Raw genomic sequence first — 24,639 nt, 5'->3', positions numbered from 1 at the left:
CAAACAGGACTTTAAAAATAAATGTAGTGCATTGATTTTTTACCTGAGAAATAGAGACTAACACAAAAAGAAAAATATCCACGTCCCATGGTGACAACTGTGGATACGGAATTTGATATAAACAGGTAGACCCTGCCGTCCCCACTTACAGCCATCAGAAACAATCTAGAATTTCAAGGATTATGTAATCCAATAGATAATAAATAGGAGGGAAAAGGGTACACACAACCATCAGAGAGCTATTCTATAATAAAATTATGGATATTAATACCATTGAAGAACTCATGGGGAATATTATTATACCAGTCTGGGCTTATTTGTTACTAAGGCATTACATGAAATTCTATTTAGGAAGCCCAAGTTTCAGGAGACCATTAGCAAGGATAGAAACACTGATTTTGGGAAAAGACCTCTGAAACAGCCTGGGATAACACAAAAGGTATAATGCTGGTTATCTCCACATGGTATAAGGAAAAATTACTGATGGATCTAGAACAGTGGTTTTCAACCTTTGGTCCACGGACCACTGGTTGTTCACAGACTATGCCTAGGATTTCCAAAGGGGTCCACGCCTCCGTTTGAAAATTTTTAGGGGTCTGCAAATGAAAAAAGGTTGAAAACCTCTGATCTAGAAGATAAGACTACCTCTACAGAAAAATGGAAAGAGCATCTAAAATAAATATCACTTTGGAAGAAAGGGAAAATATCTGGAGAAAGGATCAATACCTTATCTATTTGTGTATACAAAATATTTTACCAATGGTACATCACTCCATTTAAGTTAAGGAAAATATATAAAAAAGGAGCCAAATGCTGAAAAAGATATGAACGAATGGGGACCTCTCTGCATAAAGGGTGGGAATGCCCTAAAATTTAGAGAAAAAAACAGAAATAGAATTTAAGTTAACTAGTTAGGCTATCCACAAAACCCATGGTAAATCTATCAGATTACAGTACAAAGAAGAGTATTGACTCTGGGAAGGACCCATTGATAAACAGAATTATTACTAGCAGCCAGATGGTGAGATAGTTCACTTTTGGAAAAGGACAGCTCCTCCAACAGTAGTGGCATGGAGAAATAAAGTACAGAAAATTCTTTTAATGAGAAAATGATAGCCTTATATCAGGATGAAGTCGATTTTATAATTACTGGTTACCATTTTGGGAATCTGAATAAGCAAAATACAGGTAAGGTGTTGCCAAAATGCAAATGAGTCTTTAAAGGCAGCAGACATTGGTTATGATAAGATTTGTTAATACTTGTATGAAAAGTTCATGTATGTTAATAATGACAATAAAAAGTTTTTGAAGAGGGAAAGGCCTTTTAAATCAAACTGATTAAACTTTGTTTTGCTTCTGTAGAGACTTATTTAACTTCAGTGATTAAAAAAGGATTAATTCACTCAAAACGTTAAATATTCCACATCTTCAAATAAGGTATTAAGAGCTCACAACGTCCCCTAGACCTCCCACTAATCCTCCAACAAAACCAGGAAGATTAGACTTTATACTCCTGACAGTTCTATGGAAAAACAAGCAGAATGCTAATTAAGAAGCCATTCCAGGCATTTTTATACCCTAAAGCAATAAAAAGACCACAAGCCCAGTATTTTCAAATTTTTTCATCTCACTTAACATAGCAGAATGCGACTTCCTCCCACTGTGTTGATCTTCCTGGCTTCTTATGTTACTGTGGGTGTAAGATTTTAACACCTTTAGATATATCCACAGCTTATCTAGCTAAGACCAAGAGGAAACCATGAATCAGACGAGAGAAGTACTCAGATCCTTGCATGGAAATTGGTAAAGCCCCAGCAACTTTCTTCACTATAGGTGGTTTGAACAGAAGGATAAACTAAAGATCCTCAGCAGGGCACTAAGTCCTCATTTCTAGAGAAAGCTACTATGGTGAGATTCTGTACATGGGAAAAAAAAGCTTGCAATACAAGACACTCCCAAGGTATAAGCTTCCACAACACTGGAGAAAACTCCATGAAACTAACTGTTCTCAGATATGTTGAAACCACTGCCCATGGACATCAGGAGCAATATCTCACAGTGAAGTTTCCTCTACACTGTTCATCCCCTTGATCACTATCAGGCTTCAGCAAGTTCATCTGGATGTCCTTACAAAGAGCAATACTATTCCCGCACCCACACCAACATTACATGAGACTGATCAATAAGGAAGGGGTGTAGCTACAGGTGGGCTGGAATTAGCTCCGAGGCCCACCCAATCCGAGCCTGAGGTATGTCGGAGGCATACTCATGCTAGCTCAATGAAAAAAATAAAACAGAATACAGCCACGGAAGTGGTAGGAGGGACTGGTCACCATAAGTCCATGCCCGTTTGAGACACTGGGTACATACTTGGGGTAGCTAGCCCCGCCTGCTGCTCATGATGCCTTGGCTACACTTCTGTTTTTAGGCACTGGCCCAAGCAAAGCTAGTGCAGTTACATCTATGCAAGCTCGGAATCAAACCCCCAGCTTGAATGTATCCAGACTTTATGGGTATGTCGACACCACGTTCATGCTTCCAACTGCAATAGATGGACTTGTGCTAGCTTTGCTTGAACTAGCATGCTAAAATAGCTGGCCCTGAGTCCAGGTAGGTTTGTACTTGGTGGCTAGTTAAAGTATAGCTAGTGAGTGTCTGTTTAGTTCAGCTGGTAAGCAGAAGCATGCTCCCAGCTGCAGCACAGACATACCCCAAGGCTCCCTTCCCATCCCAGGACTCTCCCTTGGTCGACGAGCCTGGCTGGGCTGAGGGGGGCTCCACAGTGCGACTGGCAGAGAAGATGCAGAGCCAGGGCAGGAAGGAGCCTCTATCTGACTTCAGGGACAAGGACAGATGGACAATTCCTACCCACAGGCATTGGGGTTGGCGGGGAGGGACGCAGCATCCATTTATCAGTAAAGTGCGAGGTGAAGACTGGCTGGGGCTTTGGTCTCCAACCCTCCAACAGGGCAGGGATTTATGGTGGGGAAGGCATTTCCCAGCTGGCTACAGGCACAGCAACACAGCCCAGGGCACTTCCCTTCCCCGTCCTCTCTCTACCCACCTTTCTCTCCCCAACCCCTGGCCATCTTCCCAGACCCACCCATGGCTACACCCTGGGGCAAACAGGAGACACACACCCCACCATGAAGGAAAGTGGAAATTCAGTCTCCAAACCTGCAGGCTTGCCCTGAGGACAGATCGCTGTCCAGCCACCGTAAGTTGAGCCCACCCTTATCCACACCCTTGCAGTAAGGTACTGAAAGACCATGAGTCCAGTGTAAATACTCTGATGACATTCAGCTGTGAGTTTCCTTCATCAATGCAGCCCATGCCATCACCACAATTTTTCCAAGCACTAGGAAGGTCAGTGAAGAGCAGCTGACTCAAACGGAACATGGGAAAGACAGAAATGTTACCAGAGAGCGGTAAGAAATTTGAGGAACACGAGAGAACATCAATTCTTCCTTGAACCGAGGAATCCGAACAGTGCTCCTCAAGGTAGCCCTGGGACCCTGCTGGATTTCCCACTGCTCTGAGGCACTCATTGCATTAGAAGCAAGGAACACTTTCTACCATCTGGAGTGTGTTGAGCAGCAAAACTACAGCTGCAGAACACCTTATTAGCGGAGATCAGACAGAGACCAGCCTTGCCCATGTTTAAGTAAAAAGCAAGGTTTACCTCTTTGATAAAGAAGGCATTTGTGACGTTGTACTCCATATGTTTATGGAAATATGCTTATGAGTGTAACTATAATGTAACTGGAATATGCTTTATGCAAAAAGTCTCTTGTAAGGTATCATTACAAAGCTTCTGATCTACTGAGTGTGTTCATATTATTTGTATCAATGTATCATTCTTGTATCTAAAACTAGAAATATGAAGCATTACTCTGAGGTCCTATTGTAATTATGCAAAGTGTGGGCCATTAATGGTGGCTTGGGATCTTGATGGCTCTCATTAACTAGAACAACTGGTTGTAAATGGCTCTGTTTACTTGTAAGCCTCCCTGTGTTGTGAGAGCCAGGCCGGAAAGAATGGAGGCTTGGGGGTCTCACAGGACATGTGACCATGTTACCCGGTACTGAAATCCATCTTAAACCTGGTGCTTTTCCATTTAGAAGGAGGGGTGGGGAACCAGAGACACAAAAGATTCCCACCTTGTGCCAAAGCTATAAAAGGGGGTGGAACAGAACAAAGGGGGCTGCAGTCATGAGAAATCCTCTAGTTACCACCTGAGCTGGAACTAACAAGAACTGTAACAGGGGAAAGGATTGGGCCCAGACGAAGGAGGAGTCTGGTCTGTGAAAGAAGCTTATTGGAACGTCTCTGAGGGTGAGATTTACCTGTATTCAGTTTCTTAAATGTATTAGGCTTAGACTTGCGTGTTTTGTTTTATTTTGCTTGGTAACTTATTTTGTTCTGTCTGTTATTACTTGAAACAACTTAAATCCTACTTTTTATACTTAATAAAATCCCTTTTGTTTATTAGTAAACCCAGAGTAAGTGATTAATACCTGGGGGAGCAAACAGTTGTGCATATCTCTCTATCAATGTTCTAGAGGGTGGACAATTTATGAGTTTACCCTGTATAAGCTTTATACAGAGTAAAACAGATTTATTTGGGGTTTGGATCCCATTGGGAACTGGGTGTCTGGATGCTGGAGATCGGTGACTTGCTGAGTAGTTTTTGGTTAAAGTCTGTAGCTTTGGGGGCGTGGACCAGACATGGGTCTGTGTTGCAGCAGACTAGCGTGTCTGGCTCAACAAGGCAGGGTTCTGGAGTCCCAAGCTGGCAGTGGAAAACAGACTCAGAGGTAATTACAGCTCATCAGGTGACAGCCTCAAGGGGGTCCCTGTGACCGAACCCGTCACAACATTCTTGCAGTAACAGTAGCTTCCCAGGGTGACAAACTGGGGAGAACGAAGAAGAAAACAGCAAAAGAACAATCATGCATCCCAGGAACATGGGAAGTTGAGAGAAAATTGCCCTTTCTCCAATGTACAGTTACCAATGATAGTAGACATTTTACAAAAGCCTAAAATAGATTACGTAAAGGTTTGCCAACTGAAATGTTGAAAGAACTCCAGAGGGATGGAACAGTACAGAGCTGATGCCACAGACTTTCTAAAGAGAAGAGAGATAATTTAGAATTTTCAAGTGGCCTCTTAAAGAAAAATTCTTGACTTCATAGGAAAAGAGCAACAACACTATGGACTTTGCCTATAGTGCATCAAAGGCAAAATTGCTAAAGGACCTTTAAAAGAACCATACTGAGAAAAGAAAAGAACTTGCAGAGGCAGAAATCCTGGTTAGGCCTCATAGATTCAAGAGTCTAAGGGATGAACCTCTGACTACATCTAATGAAGCAAAGGCTTGTCCCACAAGCTCTCAGACTCAAGACCTTAGGTCCTGCAATAATCCCTCTTCAGCCTTCCTCTCAGTCAGAGCCTGAATAATCAGATGCTGGTGAAGACCTATCTTTTTGCCTTCCCAAGTGCAGAACTGGAGACTAATGCCCAAATTCCAGAACTGGAATTAAGGAATTTTTGTTCCCAATTCAGACAGTTCAGTCACTGCCCATGGCATCACTTTAATGATTAAGCTCAAATTAGATATTTTTCATTACTAATCAGAGTACTCATGCCTCATGAGAAACTCATATCAGAAGAAATGTGATTTGGACCCAGACAATCACTCCCTCAGTTGTATGAACGACAAACCCCAGAAAGAGCCCCTCCCAAGCCCCTTCCCCCTGCAGCAACAAACACGTGTCCTAACAAAACACCATTCCTACCATCAGATGTAGAACTTCACAAATGTCCAGCCTGCACCAGACTGAAACTAGGGACCTAGAGGTGAGGAACTCCATACCCAGATACCAATTCCAACATGCAGTCATCCTTAGATATTTTATAATTTATATACCATGACTGAACTGTTAGGACAAGATTTGCTTTTATCATGATGACTGCTTCCCTGAATGGTTTATTTTGTTAAGAATGCAACCCTTTATTAGCTATAAAGAATTAACTATAAAGGTAAAGTTAGAATACACAATGAACTAGGGAGTGAGTTATATGACTACAGTTTCTTTATCAATAGATCCTGTCCTATTGCTGTATCATCCTTACAGCCATTGCTTCCTGCATTCCCATAATTTTCAGACTGAAAGAAGTTCTTCTAATACACAAAGCCAAAACACTATTTAAAAACTTAACAACCAAAGTTACAACACAATGTATTTGGTTAAAACAGAAAAGCTTTAATAAAGTACCCTCATTTAGTAACTAACATTTTAGTTAATACAATTAAAGATCTAAAGAGAAACTGACGTCTCTATGGAAACTTTGAAAAACGTTTGATATAGAAATAATTATGCTTATGTTGTTCTCTCTAAAATTGTCTGTCATTCTTTAGTGCTAATGTTAAAAAGGATTTATAAGAGTTTCTACCCTTCCAGAAAGCATAATCCGATGCTTGTCATCAGCATTATTTCCATAACAACTACCAGTGATGTCGCACATATAGGACTAAGATATCCCGCATGGAAGAAATAGCAGAAGCTAATATACTATTGAGATACAAAGCTTCATTTTCATCCTTACACTCTTAGAGGGCATATGCTCTAGAAATAGAGTATTTTCCAAATAGAATGTTTGATTTTTTTCTGGAGATCTCAGAGGACTGTGTGTTAAGTATGACACAGTCATTGTTCCTTCCAGAGGGGCTTTGACAAGATGCTGCCCTCATGTTGACTTGACTCTAGTTGGCACGATGACCTTTGAATGAGCTCATAGAAACTAAGACTACGTAACTACAAAGGGCTTTTTAACATAGATGCTTTGAAAAGTAGGCTCCCGTTTTCCAGCCTGGGTGACATGCCCTGAGGAGGAGTGTGCAATGCCTCAAAGTTAATGGTCATCACTCCCCACATTCCTTAGATCCATGAATCCTAGCCAACAGGACAAACTTGAAATACAAGGGATTGAAGTGACATGCATCTAAAAATTATGTCCACTGGGTATTTTAGATAAAATTTCCTATTCCAAAAGAAACAAGTGTTCTAAACTCGACTGTTCTCCTTTCACTGCCTCAAAACTTGATAAACAATGTACATCCAAATTCCAGCCTCTCAAGATCAATATAACTATGACAACATAGGTTACAGTGCAACACCTTTTAACAAGCAAATTCAGCAAGACCATTCACAAGACACAAATGTACTGCTCCCTTTCACAATATGAACATTTTTCTGAAAATAGGATGTTCCAATCCTATGCAACGTCTATGAAAGAAAAGTATCAGTTGATTTATAGTGTTAGTGATTTAAAGACAGCACAAATAAACTACAAAACTGATTAAGTTGACAAGAACTTCCTTATCTAACTAAAGAGACTCAAAAGCCAAAGGCCATCTTCCAAAACCAAGCATAACTTACCTCTTTAGCCTTCCCATGCCCCCTCCAAACTTATGTCAAGAGTTCAAGTCTTGGGATTGTTAGCAAGAGCATTCCAGCGGATATTAAATGCTTAGATGATGCATAATAAGAGAAAGGTATAAGGTAGCTAGGCTCAAATAATGAAGGGTTTTGTAAATCTAAATCATACCTTGAATTGCATCTGGAAATAAATGGATAGCTAATGAAGTCCACAAAAGTGCAAGGATACTACTTAGGCACACCACTCCTAAGTAAGCAGGCCACTAACTCCTGCAATAGCAGAAATTTCCAAATGCCTTCCAGAGAAGCCCCATGGAGAATGCACTGCAGCAGTTCTATCTAGCAGTAACAAAGGTGTTGAGAACTGTAGCATGGTCTGCATCCAAGAGATAAGGATGCAATCTCCCACACAGGAAAAATAAAAATGCCTATGTTCGCCTATTACTTGCAGCTGTTTGATCAAAAAAGGCCCCCAAACTGTGAACATCAGTAACAATCATCAGATATATTCTCTCACTAGAAAAAGCAGATGTTCCTGACATCACCTCCATCTCCCAGAACCTACCATCACTTCAATCTTTTATAGATTGCGCTTCAGCTCAGCCACTCATTCAAGCAGGAAAAGCAAGTCACTACACCACCTGCATTGCATGAAAAGACAGAGCTGAGTAGTCCAGATCATAACATCTATTTCATTCTGCATTAAGCAAAAAGGCTGGCATCAGAAACTTGTGGCTCCTTGCACAAGAACCCTCAAGGCAGTTAAATACCCATCCAAAAATACTTTTTGAGTGGCTCCATTCTTTCCTCACAGTAGTTCCAATTACTTCACTCCCAAGGACCACAAGTGGGTCAACGTTAGAGTTGGTTGGGAATCTGACAAAAAAGCTGATTTGTCAAAACCGAAACATTTGCAGGAAAAGGTCAGTTTTGACAATTTTTTTACTCCATTTTTTTGAAAATTAAATTTTGAAATTGTCAAGACGTTTTGTTTGGACATATTCAAAAAAATCCTGATTATTTTTCAGTTCAAAATAGCTTTTCACTTTGAAGTTTAATAGTAAAAATAAAACACAGAAAACAGTTTACATCAAAGTGACCTGAACCAAAAAAAAATTTCAAATATTCGGTTTGTGAACATTTTTGAAATGTTGACTTTTCAGCCCAAGTTGGGAAAATTTGTACCTAGAAATTTTTCATAGGCTGGGAAAAGTATTTCTTGCCCAACACTGGTGAATATCATCTTATGACCAATGGTATCACTGAAAGATCAGCATCAACAACTAACCTTTATCTATCACTAGGAAGAGCCTCGACCAATAATGCAAGCTCAGTCTGCATACTACATCCAGATCTAAAACTGACTGAGAAATCTAGAAAGTCAGATGACATCAGATGATGCCAGAGTTATTTTTCCCCTCAGCCTTCTTCAACCTTTTCCAGACAGTGAGGTCTAGAGACAACAGTAGTTGGAGAAGTTTAGTGTCAAGAGAGTTTCTTAAGCAAAGGTGGAAGAATCATTAGTTTGAGCAAAGCCAGCATCTTACAGCCCCACAAGGAGGCATTAACTATCTCTGCAAATAATGGTCCCAACATCCACCACAGGTTTACAACCAAGGACACTGATCCTTTCAAGGCTGTAATCTCACCTCTCCAATCACTACTGAGAAAAACTGGCCAAAACATACTAAGGAAATAATTTTTGCCTCCGAACATAGCTCTACCATCATAGAGGAAGATAACCCAGTCCAAAATCAGACTAATCCTATCCACAAAGTAAATGGAACATTTCTCCCAGCAGGCAAGTGTTGACTGTTTCCAGGTGTGGGTAAAAAGAAAAGGAGTACATGTGGCACCTTAGAGACTAACCAATTTATTTGAGCATAAGCTTTCGTGAGCTACAGCTCACTTCGTCGGATGCATACTGTGGAAAGTGCAGAAGATCTTTTTATACACACAAAGCATGAAAAAATACCTCCCCCCACCCCACTCTCCTGCTGGTAATAGCTTATCTAAAGTGATCACTCTCCTTACAATGTGTATGATAATCAAGTTGGGCCATTTCCAGCACAAATGGAGGGGTGGGAGAGAGAAAACCTGGATTTGTGCTGGAAATGGCCCAACTTGATTATCATACACATTGTAAGGAGAGTGATCACTTTAGATAAGCTATTACCAGCAGGAGAGTGGGGTGAGGGGAGGTATTTTTTCATGCTTTGTGTGTATAAAAAGATCTTCTGCACTTTCCACAGTATGCATCCGACGAAGTGAGCTGTAGCTCACGAAAGCTTATGCTCAAATAAATTGGTTAGTCTCTAAGGTGCCACAAGTACTCCTTTTCTTTTTGCGAATACAGACTAACACGGCTGTTACTCTGAAACCTCTCAGGTGTGGGTAGTTTATATTAATCAGACTACTCAGGGCCCAAGAGTGAAGATGCAAATCTTCACTCTTCACCACACCATGGCATAAAATTGCTCAAGTTCTCGCTTTCCATGCCACAACTGGTCAAACCCCAAGCACAATTTCCACCCCCAGTGTATTAATTTCTTCCGTCCACTTCTTTTGTCATGTCATCTGTACAACAAGGTCTTGCTTACAACGCTCCTGCTAATACATCCCAGAATGATGTTTGCTTTTTTGCAACAGTGTTACACTGTTGACTCATATCTAGCTTTGTGATCCACCATGACCCTCTGATTCCTTTCTGCAGTACTCCTTCCCTGCAGTCATTTCCCATTTTGTACGAGTGCAATTAATTGTTCCTTCCTAAGTGGAGTACTTTGCCTTTGTCCTTACTGAATTTTATTCTATTTTCTTCAGACCATTTGTCCAGTTTGTCCAGATCATCTTGAATTTTAATCCTATCCTCTAAAGCACTTGTAACCATTCCCAGCTTGGTATCGTCCTCAAACTTTATAAGTGTACGCTCTATGCCTTTATCAAAATCATTGATGAAGATATTGAACAGAACGGGACCCAGAATTGACCCCTGCAGCATAGGCACTGACTCCAGGGGTGCTCCAGGGCTGGAGCACCCATGGGGAAAATATAGTGGGTGCTCCAGCCCTGGGATCAGTGCCTCTCCCTCCCCCACAGCGCCTCTCACCTGCCAGCAGACCGCACTGATCAGCTCTTCCCCTCCCTCCCAGCACCTCCCACCCGCCATGATCAGCTGTTCAGCAGTATGCAGGAGGCACTGGGGGCAGAGGGGGAGGAGCAGGGACAGGAAGAAGCGGGAGGCAGAACGGGGTAGGAATGGGCAGAGGCAGGAACAGATAGGTGGGGGTGAGAGACTGGGGGAAGGAGTGGAGTGGGGGCAGGGCCTGGGGCAGAGCAGGGATAGAGCACACCCCACCCCAGGAACAGAGGCAGTCAGCACCTTTGCCCTGCAGGACCCCACTTGACAAGAGCAATGGTCTTAAATTGCAGTAAGGGTGATCTAGGTTGGACATTAGGAAAAACTGACCTGTCAGAGTTGTTAAGCACTGGAATAAATTGCCTAAGAAGGTTGTGGAAATCTCCATCATTGGAAATTTTTAAGAGCAGGTTAGACAAACGCCCACCAGGGATAGTCTAGATAATACTTAGTCCTGCCATGAGTGCAGGAGACTGGACTAAATGATCTCTCAAGGTCCCTTTCAGTCCTACGATTCTATGATTCTAAGGCAGGTATCGGCAACCTTTGGCATGTGGCCCGTCAGAGTAAGCCCCTGAAGGGCCAGGCCGGTTTGTTTACCTGCTGTGTCTGCAGGTTTGGCCAACTGCAGCTCCCACTGGCCCTGGTTGGCTGAACCAGGCCAATGGGGGCTGCAGGGAGCAGCACAGGCCAAGGGATGTGCTAGCCGCCCTTCCAGCAGCCAGCATTGGCCTGGGACGGTGAACCGCGGCCAGTGGGAGCTGCGATCGGCCGAACCTGTGGACGCAGCAGGTAAACAAACTGGCCCAGCCCACCAGGGGCTTTCCCTGGTGGGCCGCGGGCCAAAGGCTGCTGATCCCTGTTGTAAGGCAACCTGTGAGGATGGCATAAACGAATGAGAAATTTAGAATTCGTTGTATTGATAATAAAGAACAAAAGACTGATTAGTGTACTGAAGGCCATCAACAAATTAATCTACCAAAAAGATTGCTTCTCAGAGAGGTATGAAATCCAACAGCAACTATCACTCTCAAGACAACGTGAGCTATATTCTCCATCTGGACCAGAACACAGGTGCAACCTGACCTCTCCCAACAGTCTCAAGAAAGTAATAGTGAAATGATGAAAAATAGTGTGATCTTCAGCTCTACAGACCTGTTCACATTATTTATACCTTAAATATTTACTAAACACATAGTTAAAAAGAGTCAAAGTAATTTTAAGAAGTCTGTGTGTCTCCAAGTAGCTAGAGCTACTGTCTCAATGTGCTGTAATATTTATACTGCTTACTATATTTTTCACTCCATGCATCTGATGAAGTGAGTTTTAGCCCACGAAAGCTTATGCCCAAATAAATTTGTTAGTCTCTAAGGTGCCACAAGGACTCCTCGTTGTTTTTGTCTCAATAGGGGCCTTCAATTTAATAATTGAAGAAACTGTGCTTCTCAAAACCTAGTTCTTTTTGTTCTAGTTTTTTCCTTTAGAAAGCAATGGAAATTACAGCATTTCAGTTGTTTTGTTTTTATTTTGCTAATTTATCAGGTTTTCTTATTTTTAGAGAACCTAACCATTTTCAACTGATTTTCCAATGTTTCCAAATTAAACTAAAGCTCAACCTTTAAATCATTTCTTTAAACAATATATGTTCAAAAAGCAGGGGCTTCCAGATTATTTATTCATTATGTGTTTAAGACACTTAGTGAAATGAAATTACTAGTCTTGTTACTCAAGAGTTTCCTTTAACAAGTTCAACATTCACAGTATTGTACACCAAGCTATGCTCTTAAATACTTTAGGTTTAACCTTATTGTGACATAGACATGCCCAGGCAGGTATATTACACCTGTGTCTAACCATCTTCTCGATAATTCATCGTAGGGGGTTGTGCATGGTCTCTGCCAAAAACTAAGAACTAGCTGATTGTCATAGTTATTGCGCATTGTATGGGAAATATTTTAAGAGAGATGTAAAATGTGAACAATTCTGTTCCAAAACTGTATGAGATGAAGCATGTCACTTGAGGAGAGGTGGGTCTCAGAACTAACTCAATCAAGAGTTTTAGAGTAACAGCCGTGTTAGTCTGTATTCGCAAAAAGAAAAGGAGTACTTGTGGCACCTTAGAGACTAACCAATTTATTTGAGCATAAGCTTTCGTGAGCTACAGCTCACGAAAGCTTATGCTCAAATAAATTGGTTAGTCTCTAAGGTGCCACAAGTACTCCTTTTCTTCAATCAAGAGTGAGAGCAGTCAACAACTTTCAACCTGATCTAACACAGCCCTGTATTTACAGGCTGGACCAAATGCAGACTTGAGCATTTACAAAGGAAAAAGAACCCCAAGATGAGACTGAATAAGGGATCCTCAGCTGAAGTTAATGAAACACTCTGATTCTGAACAGGGACAAAAGTCTGGAACCGTATCAGAGACAAAGAAAAGGCACAAGACATTATCCATTACAGAGGCAACACTCTGCCAGCGTGAGTGTTTCCTGAAAAGTAGATCCCAACTCTCTAGATTGGACAAGTGCTGTAAGGACTGAACACTGGGAAGAAATACCTTATTAGATGGGAACAGAACTTGTTAAAAATTATAGGCTCGAGATTTGCATTTCATGTAAATCTTGTGTTTCCAATCCTTTTACTTATATCTATTTTGGATCTTTATCTTAGTGTTGTTAAATAAACTTCTATCTGGATTTATTATAGACATGACTTGCCTTGCACTAAAGAAAGTGTTGAACTGAGGTGAAGCTAGTGAACTGGGGGGCACTGCTTCCATGGAAGCAGTGGAATAGTGTACATTGTGCGGGTATCCGGAAGATAAGGAACTGGGCACTTGAGCGTATCAAGGTGGGACACGCTAATTACCAGCCACTAGAGCGAAAGAGTGGGATTTATGAAGCCTGGAGCATTTGTCCTCCCAGTGGTTGGCAGATTTGAGAGAATTTTTCCCATTGGGCACAGACAAGGTTGTCTCATGCTGTAAGCAGGTGGTAGTGATTCATCCTGCTTACACTCCCAATAGTGTCACAACTACAACACGCTAAACACACTAAAGTAAATGAGAACTGAGGGTGCTCAGCACCTCCCAGGACAAACTCCGCCAGAACTGGTTATCTTTGGCCCTCAAGTGGTACTCTGCTCTTCTTCAAGGAGCACCTTAAAGTCAAAATGATTATTTTAATTCCCTGTGTTGCTACCATGAACACCTTAAATTAACAATGGATTAAATTGTTTTAATGGAGCTTTCATTATTTACTCTGCACTTCCCTAGCCAAAATAAGAGACTAGAGTTTTTCCACTTTAGTTTCTGGTCAGATATGCTGCCTGGCTCTCATGCACTGGCATTAAGCAGTTGTGTTTGCTAAGTAAACACTACAGGGACCCAGCCTAGCATCCCAACACTAAGCTGCCCCTATTGATTTTTAGAGTTTCATTAACACATCCCTATTTGTATTGAGGCAGGCTGGCCGTCTTTCTCCCTGCCCCCAGTCTGAGGGGCTGGCAGAGGCAGTGGGTGCTCTCCTCTTTCCGTGAGCATCCCCGCAGGCAGGATGCGGGGACGAGCCTGGGGAGTTTCAGGGATGTTGGTGAAGCCCCATCATAGTTTCCAGGCCTGGCAGCAACCCCTGGGGCAGGGAGGAGAAGAGGTCAGATTCCAAGGACACAAAGCAGGGGGCTCAGGATGATTGGGGAGGAGTGAGCTCCCCAGAGACCCCCAAACCAAAGAGACCCCAAAGCAATGGGACAAGATTGAGTCCCCCATAAAGACCGTCCCATAGCAGGGGGACTACAAAACACCGGGCGGCGATAGTCCCTAGAGACCCCTGCTCCAAAGGGACCCAAAGGCAATGGGGCTGACCCCCCACACTGAGGGGACCCCAGGACACTGGGGAAAGGCTGAGACCCCGCACCGAGGGGAACCCCAGTCACTGGAGCAGGGACAGTCCGCTGGGGAGACCCCCACGCTGAGGGGACCCCAGGACACGAGGCCCGCCCCGCGGAGCCCGGCACGGGACAGGCTCAGCCCCCACCACCTGAGACCCCCGTCCCCGGGCAGGGCAGCCGCCCCGTCCCCTCAGCGCGCCCCCTAGCGGAGGCAGCCCCCGCCCCGCACTCACCCGCCGCCGGCTCCCCGCGGCTCAACAACAGCAGCAGCAGCATCAGGAGCGCCCCGAGCGCCGGGCCCTGCTCCCGCATCGCCCCCCGAGCCCGCGCCGGAGCCCGCCCGGCAGCGAAGCGGCGGCTCGGGGGCCGCGCGGAAGGATCTTTCAGCAGCGCTGCGCGGAGGAACTCGGCTTCGCAGGGACTGGCATTCGGCCCTCCCCCGCTTCCTGCGCGGTCGGGCGGCTCCGGCGGCGGGGATCGCGGCGCAGCCCTCCGGGAGCGGCCGCTAGGGGGCTCCGGGCCGGGAGCCGCAGACCCGTGGGCACCCGGCAGGGCGCCCTGTGTGGGGAACTAGACCCCCCCCCCCCTCCAGCCACGGGGCCCTGTGGGGGAGCGGAGCGGGACCAGGCGACCCCCCCCCTCCAGCCACGGGGCCCTGTGGGGGAGCGGCGGGACCAGGCGACCCCCCTTCCTTCAGCCACGGGGCCCTGTGGGGGAGGGGGGGGACCAGGCGACCCCCCTTCCTTCAGCCACGGGGCCCTGTGGGGGAGGGGGGGGACCAGGCGACCCCCCTTCCTTCAGCCATGGGGCCCTGTGGGGGAGGGGGGGACCAGGGGACCCCCCCCTCCTCAGCCACGGAGCCCTGTTGGGGAGCGGGGGGGGGACCAGGGGACCCCCCCTCCTCAGCCACGGGGCCCTGTGGGGGAGGGGGGGACCAGGGGACCCCCCCTCCTCAGCCACGGAGCCCTGTTGGGGAGCGGGGGGACCAGGCGACCCCACTCCTTCAGCCACGGGGCCCTGTGGGGGAGGGGGGGACCAGGGGACCCCCCCTCCTCAGCCACGGAGCCCTGTTGGGGAGCGGAGCGGGACCAGGCGACCCCCCCCTCCAGCCACGGGGCCCTGTGGGGGAGCGGCGGGACCAGGCGACCCCCCTTCCTTCAGCCACAGGGCCCTGTGGGGGAGGGGGGGGACCAGGCGACCCCCCTTCCTTCAGCCACAGGGCCCTGTGGGGGACCAGGCGACCCCCCTTCCTTCAGCCACGGGGCCCTGTGGGGGAGGGGGGGACCAGGCGACCCCCCCTTCCTTCAGCCACGGGGCCCTGTGGGGGAGGGGGGGACCAGGCGACCCCCCCTTCCTTCAGCCACGGGGCCCTGTGGGGGAGGGGGGGACCAGGCGACCCCCCTTCCTTCAGCCACGGGGCCCTGTGGGGGAGGGGGGGACCAGGCGACCCCCCTTCCTTCAGCCACGGAGCCCTGTTGGGGAGCGGGGGGACCAGGCGACCCCACTCCTTCAGCCACGGGGCCCTGTGGGGGAGCGGGGGGGACCAGGCGATCCGCCACGGAGCCCTGTGGAGGAGCGGGGGGACCAGGCGACCCCCCCCTCCAGCCACAGAGCCCTGTGGGGGAGCGGGGGGAACCAGGTGACCCCTCTTCAGCCACAGAGTCCTGTAAGGGAGCAGGGGACGACGACTAGACAGCCCTCCCCCTAAGACAGGGAGCCCTATTGGGAGAGCCAGGTCAGAAGGGAACTAGACAACCCCACCCCCACAGGGAGCCTATGGGGGATAGGGGGAACTAGCTGGCCCTCCCCCAAAGCTAGGAAGTCCTGGGGTGGGGGGTCAGAAGGGAATAGATGGCTGTCCCCCTAAGTCAGGGAGTCCTATTGCGGGGCAAGGGAACCCAACAGGCCAGCTGGACAGGGAACATCATGCTTCCCAGGCTGTGAGGGACTTCACTATCTGCCATGGTACAGCTCCACCTACCATGCCATGGCAACACAAGCCTTGCCCTCTAGGCCTCATTAGCACCCCTGGCTCTGCAGATTAGGGCATGCATGCTCCAACCCCTGCATCCTCCAAGCATCTCCCTGGAGGGTCTAGTCCCTGATCTCTCACAGGATTCCCAGCCCACTGTTCCCAAAGGAACTGTATTCTCCAGCTTACCAGTCCAACTCCCATCTCAGATCAGCGCTCGGCTTTACACACAGCACTTAGACATGTTTACAGTGAAAGTAAGTACAAGTTTATTTAACAATGAGTAGAGATTCAAGTGAAAGCAAGAAGTAGTATTGGAAACACATGGCTACATATAAAATAACACAGTCTAGAGCCTAGATCAACTTAAATAGATACTTTCCTGTCTTATCGAGCAGGGGTGGGCAAAGTTTTTGTCCTAAGGGCAACATCTGAGTATAAAAATTGTATTGCGGGCCATGAATGCTCACAAAATTGGGGGTTGGGGTGTGGGAGGGGGTGAGGACTCCAGCTGGGGCTGCGGGCTCTGGGATGGGCCCAGAAATGACTAGTTCAGGGTGTGGGAGGGGGGCCCGGGCTGGTGAGGGCTGGGGATGAGGGGTTTGGGGTGCAGGAGGGTTCTCTGGGCTGGAACCAAGCAGTTTGGAGGGTAGGAGGGGGCTCTGGGCTGAGGCAGGGAGTTGGTGTGGGGTGGGTTGAGGGCTCTGGCTGGGGGTGCAGGCTCTGGGGTTGAGGAGTGCAGGAGAGTGCTCCAGGCTGGGACCGAGGGGTTCAGAGGGCGGGATGGGGATCAGGGCTGGGGCGCAGGTTGAAGGCTCCAGCTGGAAGTGCAGGGGTGGGACTGAGGATGAGAAGTTTGGGGTCCAGGAGGGGGATCAGGGCTGGGGTTGGGGCAAGGGGGAGGGGTTCAGGGGTGCAGGCTCCGGGCAGCGCTTACCTCAAGCAGCTCCCTGAAGCAGTGGCATGTCCCTTCTCCGGCTCCTACACAGAGGTGCAGCCAGGTGACTGCGCACTGCCCTGTCCACAGGTGCCACCCCTGCAGCTCCCAGAAGCAGCGGCATTCCTGCCTAGGGCTCCTACACGGAGGCATGGCACCAGCCATGCAGCTCTGTGTACTGCCCTGTTCACAGGTGCCACCCCTACAGCTCCCATTGCCCATGGTTCCTGGCGGGAGTTGCTTGGGGCGGGAGCAGTGTGTGGAGAGCCCCCTAGTTGCCCCTACGTGTAGGAGCTGGAGGGGGGACATGCCACTGCTTCCAGGAGCCGCGTGGCAAGCCCCCAACCCCAGTCCCCAGCTGGAGCACCACAGCGGGGCAAGCCCCTGACCCAGCTCCCCAACAGGAGCTTGAGGGCCAGATTATCATATCATATATATTGCCTCTATATAAATCCATGGTACGCCCACACCTTGAATACTGCGTGCAGATGTGGTTGCCCCATCTCAAAGGAATATTGGAAATATATTGGAATTGGAAAAGGTTCAGAAAAGGGCAACAAAGATGACTGGGGGTATGGAACAGCTTCCGTATGAAGAGAGATTTATAAGACTGGGACTTTTCAGCTTAGAAAAGAGGCGACTAAGGGGGGATATGATAGAGGTCTATAAAATCATGAGTGGTATAGAGAAAGTAAATAAGGAAGTGTTATTTACTCCTCATAATACAAGAAGAAGGGGCCACCAAATTAAAATAATAGGTAGCAAATTTAAAACAAACACAAGAAAGTATTTTTTCACGCAACGCACTGTCAAACTGCAGAACTCTTTGCCAGAGGGTGTTGTGAAGGCCAATACTATAACAGTGTTCAAAGGGGAGCTAAATAGATTCTTGGAAGATAGGTCCATCAATGGCTATTAGTCAGGATGGGCAGGAATGGCGTCCCTAGCCTCTGTTTGTCAGAGGCTGGGATTGGGTGACAGAGCATGGATCATTTGATGATAACTTGTCTGTTCATTCCCTTTTGGGGCATCTGCCATTGGCCATTGTCAGAGGACAGGATACTGGGCTTGATGGACCTTTGGTCTGACCCAGTATGGCCATTCTTATTAAAAGGCCTGATGGGCTGGATGCGGCCCACGGGCCGTAGTTTGCCCACCCCTGTTATAAAGCAATGCTCACCCAAAGTCCTTCCAGTGTTTTAAAGCCAGGCTTGGTCCTGATCCTTTTTCCATGAGACAAGTCACGCTGCCTGCTTTCCTTCTCTAGATATTACCCAACACTCCATTGTCTTTACTCCTAAACAGGATCCCCTCCTACAGTTTATTTCTTCTTGTCAATTTCCTGTCTTGAAGATTTCACAATCTCTTGATTAGCATTTTGGTTCAGCATGGAAACAGGCATACATTGTGAGACATTCAAGGCCCAATATGCACCTGAGAGAGGTGTCCTGCTTGAAAGGAACCTGACAGACATGTCACCTCCTTGTTAAACAGCCTTGAGAACATAATTTTCTGTTTAGATACAACTCCTAAAATATTATCCGTCCATACATTTTACATTATTTTGATCTCCAGTGGGCTACTGGATCTTGGTAGAGACCTCATGTGCCACCTGTTAGTGAAGTAACCACGACTGTGGTGGAGCACACTCACCCTTTCATCCAGCTGTAATGTCGCCAGGAACCTCAGCTCCTGTGTCTCCTACTAGCCATCTGCCTCTGGCTCCAGGTCTTCCGTGACTGAAACCTCCAGCCAACTCAAAGTTCAAACGTCTTCCAGGGTATCAAGAATAAATTCAAATGAATCTGGGTAATTCTGCTGCTACTTGAGCTACTGAAGTCTTTTCCTTCTATTTCCAAAATCCTAGATCTCAGGACTTCCCTTGCAGGATCCTGTGCTGTCCCCATTATATACTGTCTGTTACCCAAACCCCGAGTTTCAGGCTGCTGCAGGGTATTGTCTACACTGCAGTAAAACACTTGCAGCTGCCCTGTGTCAGCTGACTCAGGCTCATGGGACTTGGCTGCAGTGCTCTAAAACTGCATTACAGACATTCAAGCTCAAGCTGGAGTCTGGGCTCTAGGACCCTCCCACCTCACGCGATCCCAGAGCCCAAGCTCCAGCCTGAGCCCAGATGTGTATACTGCAATTTTATAGCCCCACAGCCAAGCCCCACAAGCCTGAGTCAGCTGACACAGGCCAGCTGTGGGTGTCAGTACACCCAGAGAGACTTATCTCCTCTGCAGTCTGCCCAACTGAGCTCCTCTAGTCTACTTATTATGGCTTAGCTCCACCTTTTCTGGCCAGGAGACAATTAGCTACTCCCCTCCTCAGATACAGACCATGACTAAGTGGGTGTATTTCCTACCCTTGCAGGTGATGAGGTGAAGACCCATCACATATCCACCCCTCTTCAAGGTAGTACCTATCAGGGTCCATTCTCTTCTACTGTATGGGACTCTGCAGTTAATCCAGCTTTTTCCTCTAAGTCATGTACCTGCTTGAACAAATGACTTTCATCTAGCACATCTTATAATATTCTTTCCAGTATTCTTTATCTTGGATATGTATTTGCAGGGCCTCCTCTGCAGCATTCTCTTGAAGTTTTCAGATATGTGTACTCCCGACAGCTGATCCAGCCTTCTGCAGGTCACCTTTGGGGCAGCAGGTGTTAAACTCATTTCATATGGTGGCCTGTCACTTGGCACTGGCCACATTCAGCAAAAGTGATTAAAATCAAAATAGATAAAACATGGTGGTAATTAATTTATTTTAATTTTTGTTTGAAGGGGAGTCTGCCAGTCTACATGCTGCAATAGGCATTCCCCCTTTGACTTATTTGCAGTTTCTTTTTCTTTGACTGGCCAGGTTGGGGTATCTACGCTCCAGCTGGTGTGTAAGCACTCTTCAGTGCCATTTCTGCTTGCTTGGATATGTACCAGCTTCCACCAGACTTGTACTTCTAAATCCCTCCTACCCTTGACAAAGTGGTTCTGTGCTTCTATGCAAAGTTTTGCTGGAATGCTTCACCGGAGTCTGGACTATGGCATTGTGATTTGTAGAGTGCATTAGTATGTTGCACTTCAACTCCTGCAGGTGGACCCTACTGACATGCACTTAATGTTCAAGAATGCACATTGATGGAGTCCTGTTTGAAACATACAAAGGGGGAGGGGAAAGGGATGCTAGCAAAACATATATGCAGTTTTATTATAAAGTTCCAACAGTCCTGCAACCCAGCCATCATTAACTTGCTGATTTCCTAGAGGTGTTGAGGTGCAGGTGGGAATTGTTTAAGAGAGGGTAGTGGTTGAATGCTGCTTGCATCTGTTCTTCAGTTTACCTTTTGGCTTCTGCACAGAGGAAGTCATAGACCTTCTGGACACAGACAACCAGGGGTGAAAGTAACTTAAAGGACTTACTGGTACACCAGAGTCCTGAGCAAGGGGCAGGGCCTTTAAATCCCCGGGTCCTTTAAATTGCGGCCAGAGCCCCTGGCCGCCTCCGCTACCCGGGGGCTCTGGCAGCAATTTAAAGGGCCTGGTGCTCCGGCTGCTGTCAGGAGCCCCAGGCCCTTTAAATCTCCAGTCTGGGGAAACTAGTACAGTCAGTGGTGTACCGGCTCTTGCCAGTACGCCGTACCACCTCTGCAGACAACCTGCATATTCAAACATTAACTATTGGTCTTCAATGCCTCTTCAGCAAGGAACAGATCCAGCCAATAGTCCTGTTCCTTCTGAGCCTTGTGGTGAACAGTTGGTGTACGCAAGCACCTACCTACTGCTAGATTACCATTGCCCAAGCATTTTAGCCTACCAAAAGGTACAACAAAGCAGGGTAGACAAGGGAACCAACTGACGCAGCCAAATGGGCCTTGAAGTGCACAGTGGTGCAGCAAAACTTTATCCTAAGTACTAGCTATTTAAGTAATACTAAAAAGACCACCAGAAGGCAGAAGAGTAAAAAGGAACAAAGAGGTTCCTTTTCTGAGCTCATTGGGTGAGGGTAGTGCATCTCGGAATTGTGGGCACATATAACCTACTGGAAAGTAACTCCCATTACCTCATACTAGCTGAATGTGCATGAGAAGTCAGGATTCATAGGTCAGGGTGGCGTTGTGGCATCACCTGTTGGATGGGCAGATCTGGTTTAACAGCTGGCTCTGGCAGAGAACACTGCCTCAGATCTCAGGAGAACATGTGCATAATGGAGGTCACTCAGATGTAGAACAATTTCAAAAGACTTGCAAGGAGTCAAGAAACCAGTAAAAACTCCTCATGTAACACACTAGGCTGAGGAACTTCCTGGGGAAAGGGACAAAACAAAAGAACCAACCAGCCAGCACATCATCAGAGCCCTGAACCTCCTCTCTCAGCAGGCAAAACTTCCATAGACTGGAATGGTTGATCAGATTCCAGGCAGAGAAGACAGTTTGTGCTGGAGAATCCTGTTCCCTGAGAGAGGAACTGCAGAGAGCATACTCTGAGTCCTGCTCCTCTGCAAAAAAACTCACCGACCCTCTTCTCCTCACAGCATTTCCCCTGGAGAAATGAGAGCAACAACAGGGTGCATGAGCACATGCTCCTGTTTTGAGGAGACATGCTGTCCTTCGCCAGAGAGTCACTCCTCGGTTAAGCACTGACTGGGCAATGCCTCTTCAGGAGTAGGATGGCTTTAGAGAAGAATGTATACTTGTCTCTGTCATTCCTGAAGGAGAACATCATCCTATTGAATGGAGTTCTGACAGCCCTTCACAGATGGTGCCCAGACCAACCTTGTCCCAGATCCAAAGGAGCTCCCCTCATATCCATCTGCAGTGAGGACCTGAACCATTGCTCAGAAGGAATCAGTTGCAGCCCTGGGCTGTATTTGTATTGCTTCCTCTTTCTTTAACATCACAATCCCTCACTTCCAGAACCACCTCAGCTTTCCTTCCTCTAACCCTCCTGTTTGAGGGCAGAGGAATGCAGAAGTGAAGCTTCTTCATTTTCCAGTTGGGCCTTGAGCTTGAGTGCTCAACCCCAGCCATAGGACAAGTCCTTGGGTCTCTCCAGCACTGAGAGCCTGGCAGTGAAGAGAACTCAGGACAACTTTGCCTGAGTCAGAGGCCATATCAGCCAACTCCCTTGGCACAAGTGAGTTTAGTTGCTCCCGTCTAATGCGGAATTTGTATCCTCTATTGCAAATACAGTACACAGAGGAGACAGTACTCATTTGTAAGCAATGTAAAAGTGAACCTGTAGGACACGAGGTCTGTAGTTCTCTCTAGATGTCTACTGATCCCCTCTGTTGGATGGGAGAGATCAGGAGTTTGGGAATAGCTGGCTATATGAGGAAGCTGATTTGGCACCTAGTCAAGGGTTCATGTCAAGGTTCCTTCCCCACTCTGAACGCTAGGGTACAGATGTGGGGACCTGCTTACTTTTACCAGCTTAGGTTAAAACTTCCCCAAGGTACAAACTATTTTACCTTTTGCCCTTTGACTTTCGCTGCCACCACCAAACGTCTAACCGGTTACTGGGAAAGAGTTGTTTGGAAACGTCTTTCCCCACAAAATCCTCCCAACCTTTGCACCCCACTTCCTGGGGAAGGCTTGATAAAAATCCTCATCCATTTGCATAAGTGACCACAGACCCAAACCCTTGGATCTTAAGAACAATGAAAAAACAATCAGTTTCTTAAAAGAAGAATTTTAATAGAAGAAAAAAGAATCACCTCTGTAAAATCAGGATGGTAAATACCTTACAGGGTAATTAGATTCAAAACATAGAGAATCCCTCTAGGCAAAACCTTAAGTTACAAAAAGACAAAAAACAGGAATATCCATTCCATTCAGCACAGCTTATTTCCTCAGCCATTTAAAGAAATCATAATCTAACGCATATCTAGCTAGATTACTTACTAAGTTCTAAGACTCCATTCCTGTTCTGTCCCCAACAAAAGCATCACACAGACAGACACAGACCCTTTGTTTTTCCCCCGCTCCAGCTTTGAAAGTATCTTGTCTCCTCATTGGTCATTTTGGTCAGGTGCCAGCGAGGTTATCCTAGCTTCTTAACCCTTTACAGGTGAAAGGGTTTTTCCTCTGGCCAGGAGGAATTTTAAAGGTGTTTACCCTTCCCTTTATATTTATGACAGGCACTTAGTCAAGGATTGTGTGAAAATAAATTACATTTTGTCTTTTAACTTTCCTCACAGTGCCCATCCCCACTGAGGAAGAGCTACATGCCAAATCTGAAGCTTTCATAGATTCATAGATATTTAGGTCAGAAGGGACCATTATGATCATCTAGTCTGACCTCCTGCACAATGCAGGCCACAGAATTTCACCCACCACTCCTAAAAAAGACCTCACACCTATATCTGTGCTATTGAAGTCCTCAAATTGTAGTTTGAAGACCTCAAGGAGCAGAGAATCCTCCAGCAAGTGACCCGTGCCCCATGCTACAGAGGAAGGCGAAAAACCTCCAGGGCCTTCCAATCTGCCCTGGAGGAAAATTCCTTCCCGACCCCAAATATGGCGATCAGCTAAACCCTGAGCATATGGGCAAGATTCATCAGCCAGATACTACAGAAAATTCTTTCCCGGGTAACTTGGATCTTACCCCATCTAAAAACCCATCACAGGCCATTGGGCCTATTTACTATGAATATTTAATTTCCAAAACCATGTTATCCCATCATACCATCTCCTCCATAAACTTATCGAGTTTAATCTTAAAGCAAGATAGATCTTTTGCCCCCACTACTTCCCTCGGAAGGCTATTCCAAAACTTCACTCCTCTGATGGTTAGAAACCTTCGTCTAATTTCTAATCTAAATTTCCTAGTGGCCAGTTTATATCCATTTGTTCTTGTGTCCACATTGGTACTGAGTTTAAATAATTCCTCTCCCTCTCTGGTATTTATCCCTCTGATATATTTATAGAGAGCAATCATATCTCCCCTCAACCTTCTTTTAGTTAGGCTAAACAAGCCAAGCTCCCTGAGTCTCCTTTCATAAGACAAGTTTTCCATTCCTCGGATCATCCTAGTAGCCCTTCTCTGTACCTGTTCTAGTTTGAATTCATCCTTCTTAAACATGGGAGACCAGAACTGCACACAGTATTCCAGGTGAGGTCTCACCAGTGCCTTATATAACGGTACTAAAACCTCCTTATCCCTACTGGAAATACCTCTCCTGATGCATCCCAAGACGACATTAGCTTTTTTCACAGCCATATCACATTGGCAGCTCATAGTCATCCTATGATCAATCAAT

General features: G+C 46.4%; 1 protein-coding gene across 1 annotated transcript in view; it reads right to left on the bottom strand.

Moving 5' to 3' along the window:
* The window catches only part of NOTCH2 (notch receptor 2), a 132,794-nt gene extending 117,933 nt beyond the window's left edge, over positions 1 to 14,861 (bottom strand). Inside the window, exon 1 of the mRNA XM_084637742.1 lies at positions 14,704 to 14,861. Coding sequence (XP_084493868.1) covers positions 14,704 to 14,782 — 79 coding nt within the window. The 5' untranslated portion in view covers positions 14,783 to 14,861. The remainder of the gene's footprint in view (positions 1 to 14,703) is intronic.
* Positions 14,862 to 24,639: the final 9,778 nt, after the last annotated feature.

The sequence above is a fragment of the Lepidochelys olivacea genome (genome assembly GCF_965140295.1).
Source record: "Lepidochelys olivacea isolate rLepOli2 genome assembly, chromosome: 8".
In the NCBI taxonomy this organism is placed as follows: domain Eukaryota; kingdom Metazoa; phylum Chordata; order Testudines; family Cheloniidae; genus Lepidochelys; species Lepidochelys olivacea.
This window is presented reverse-complemented; position numbering and strand designations above follow the sequence as displayed.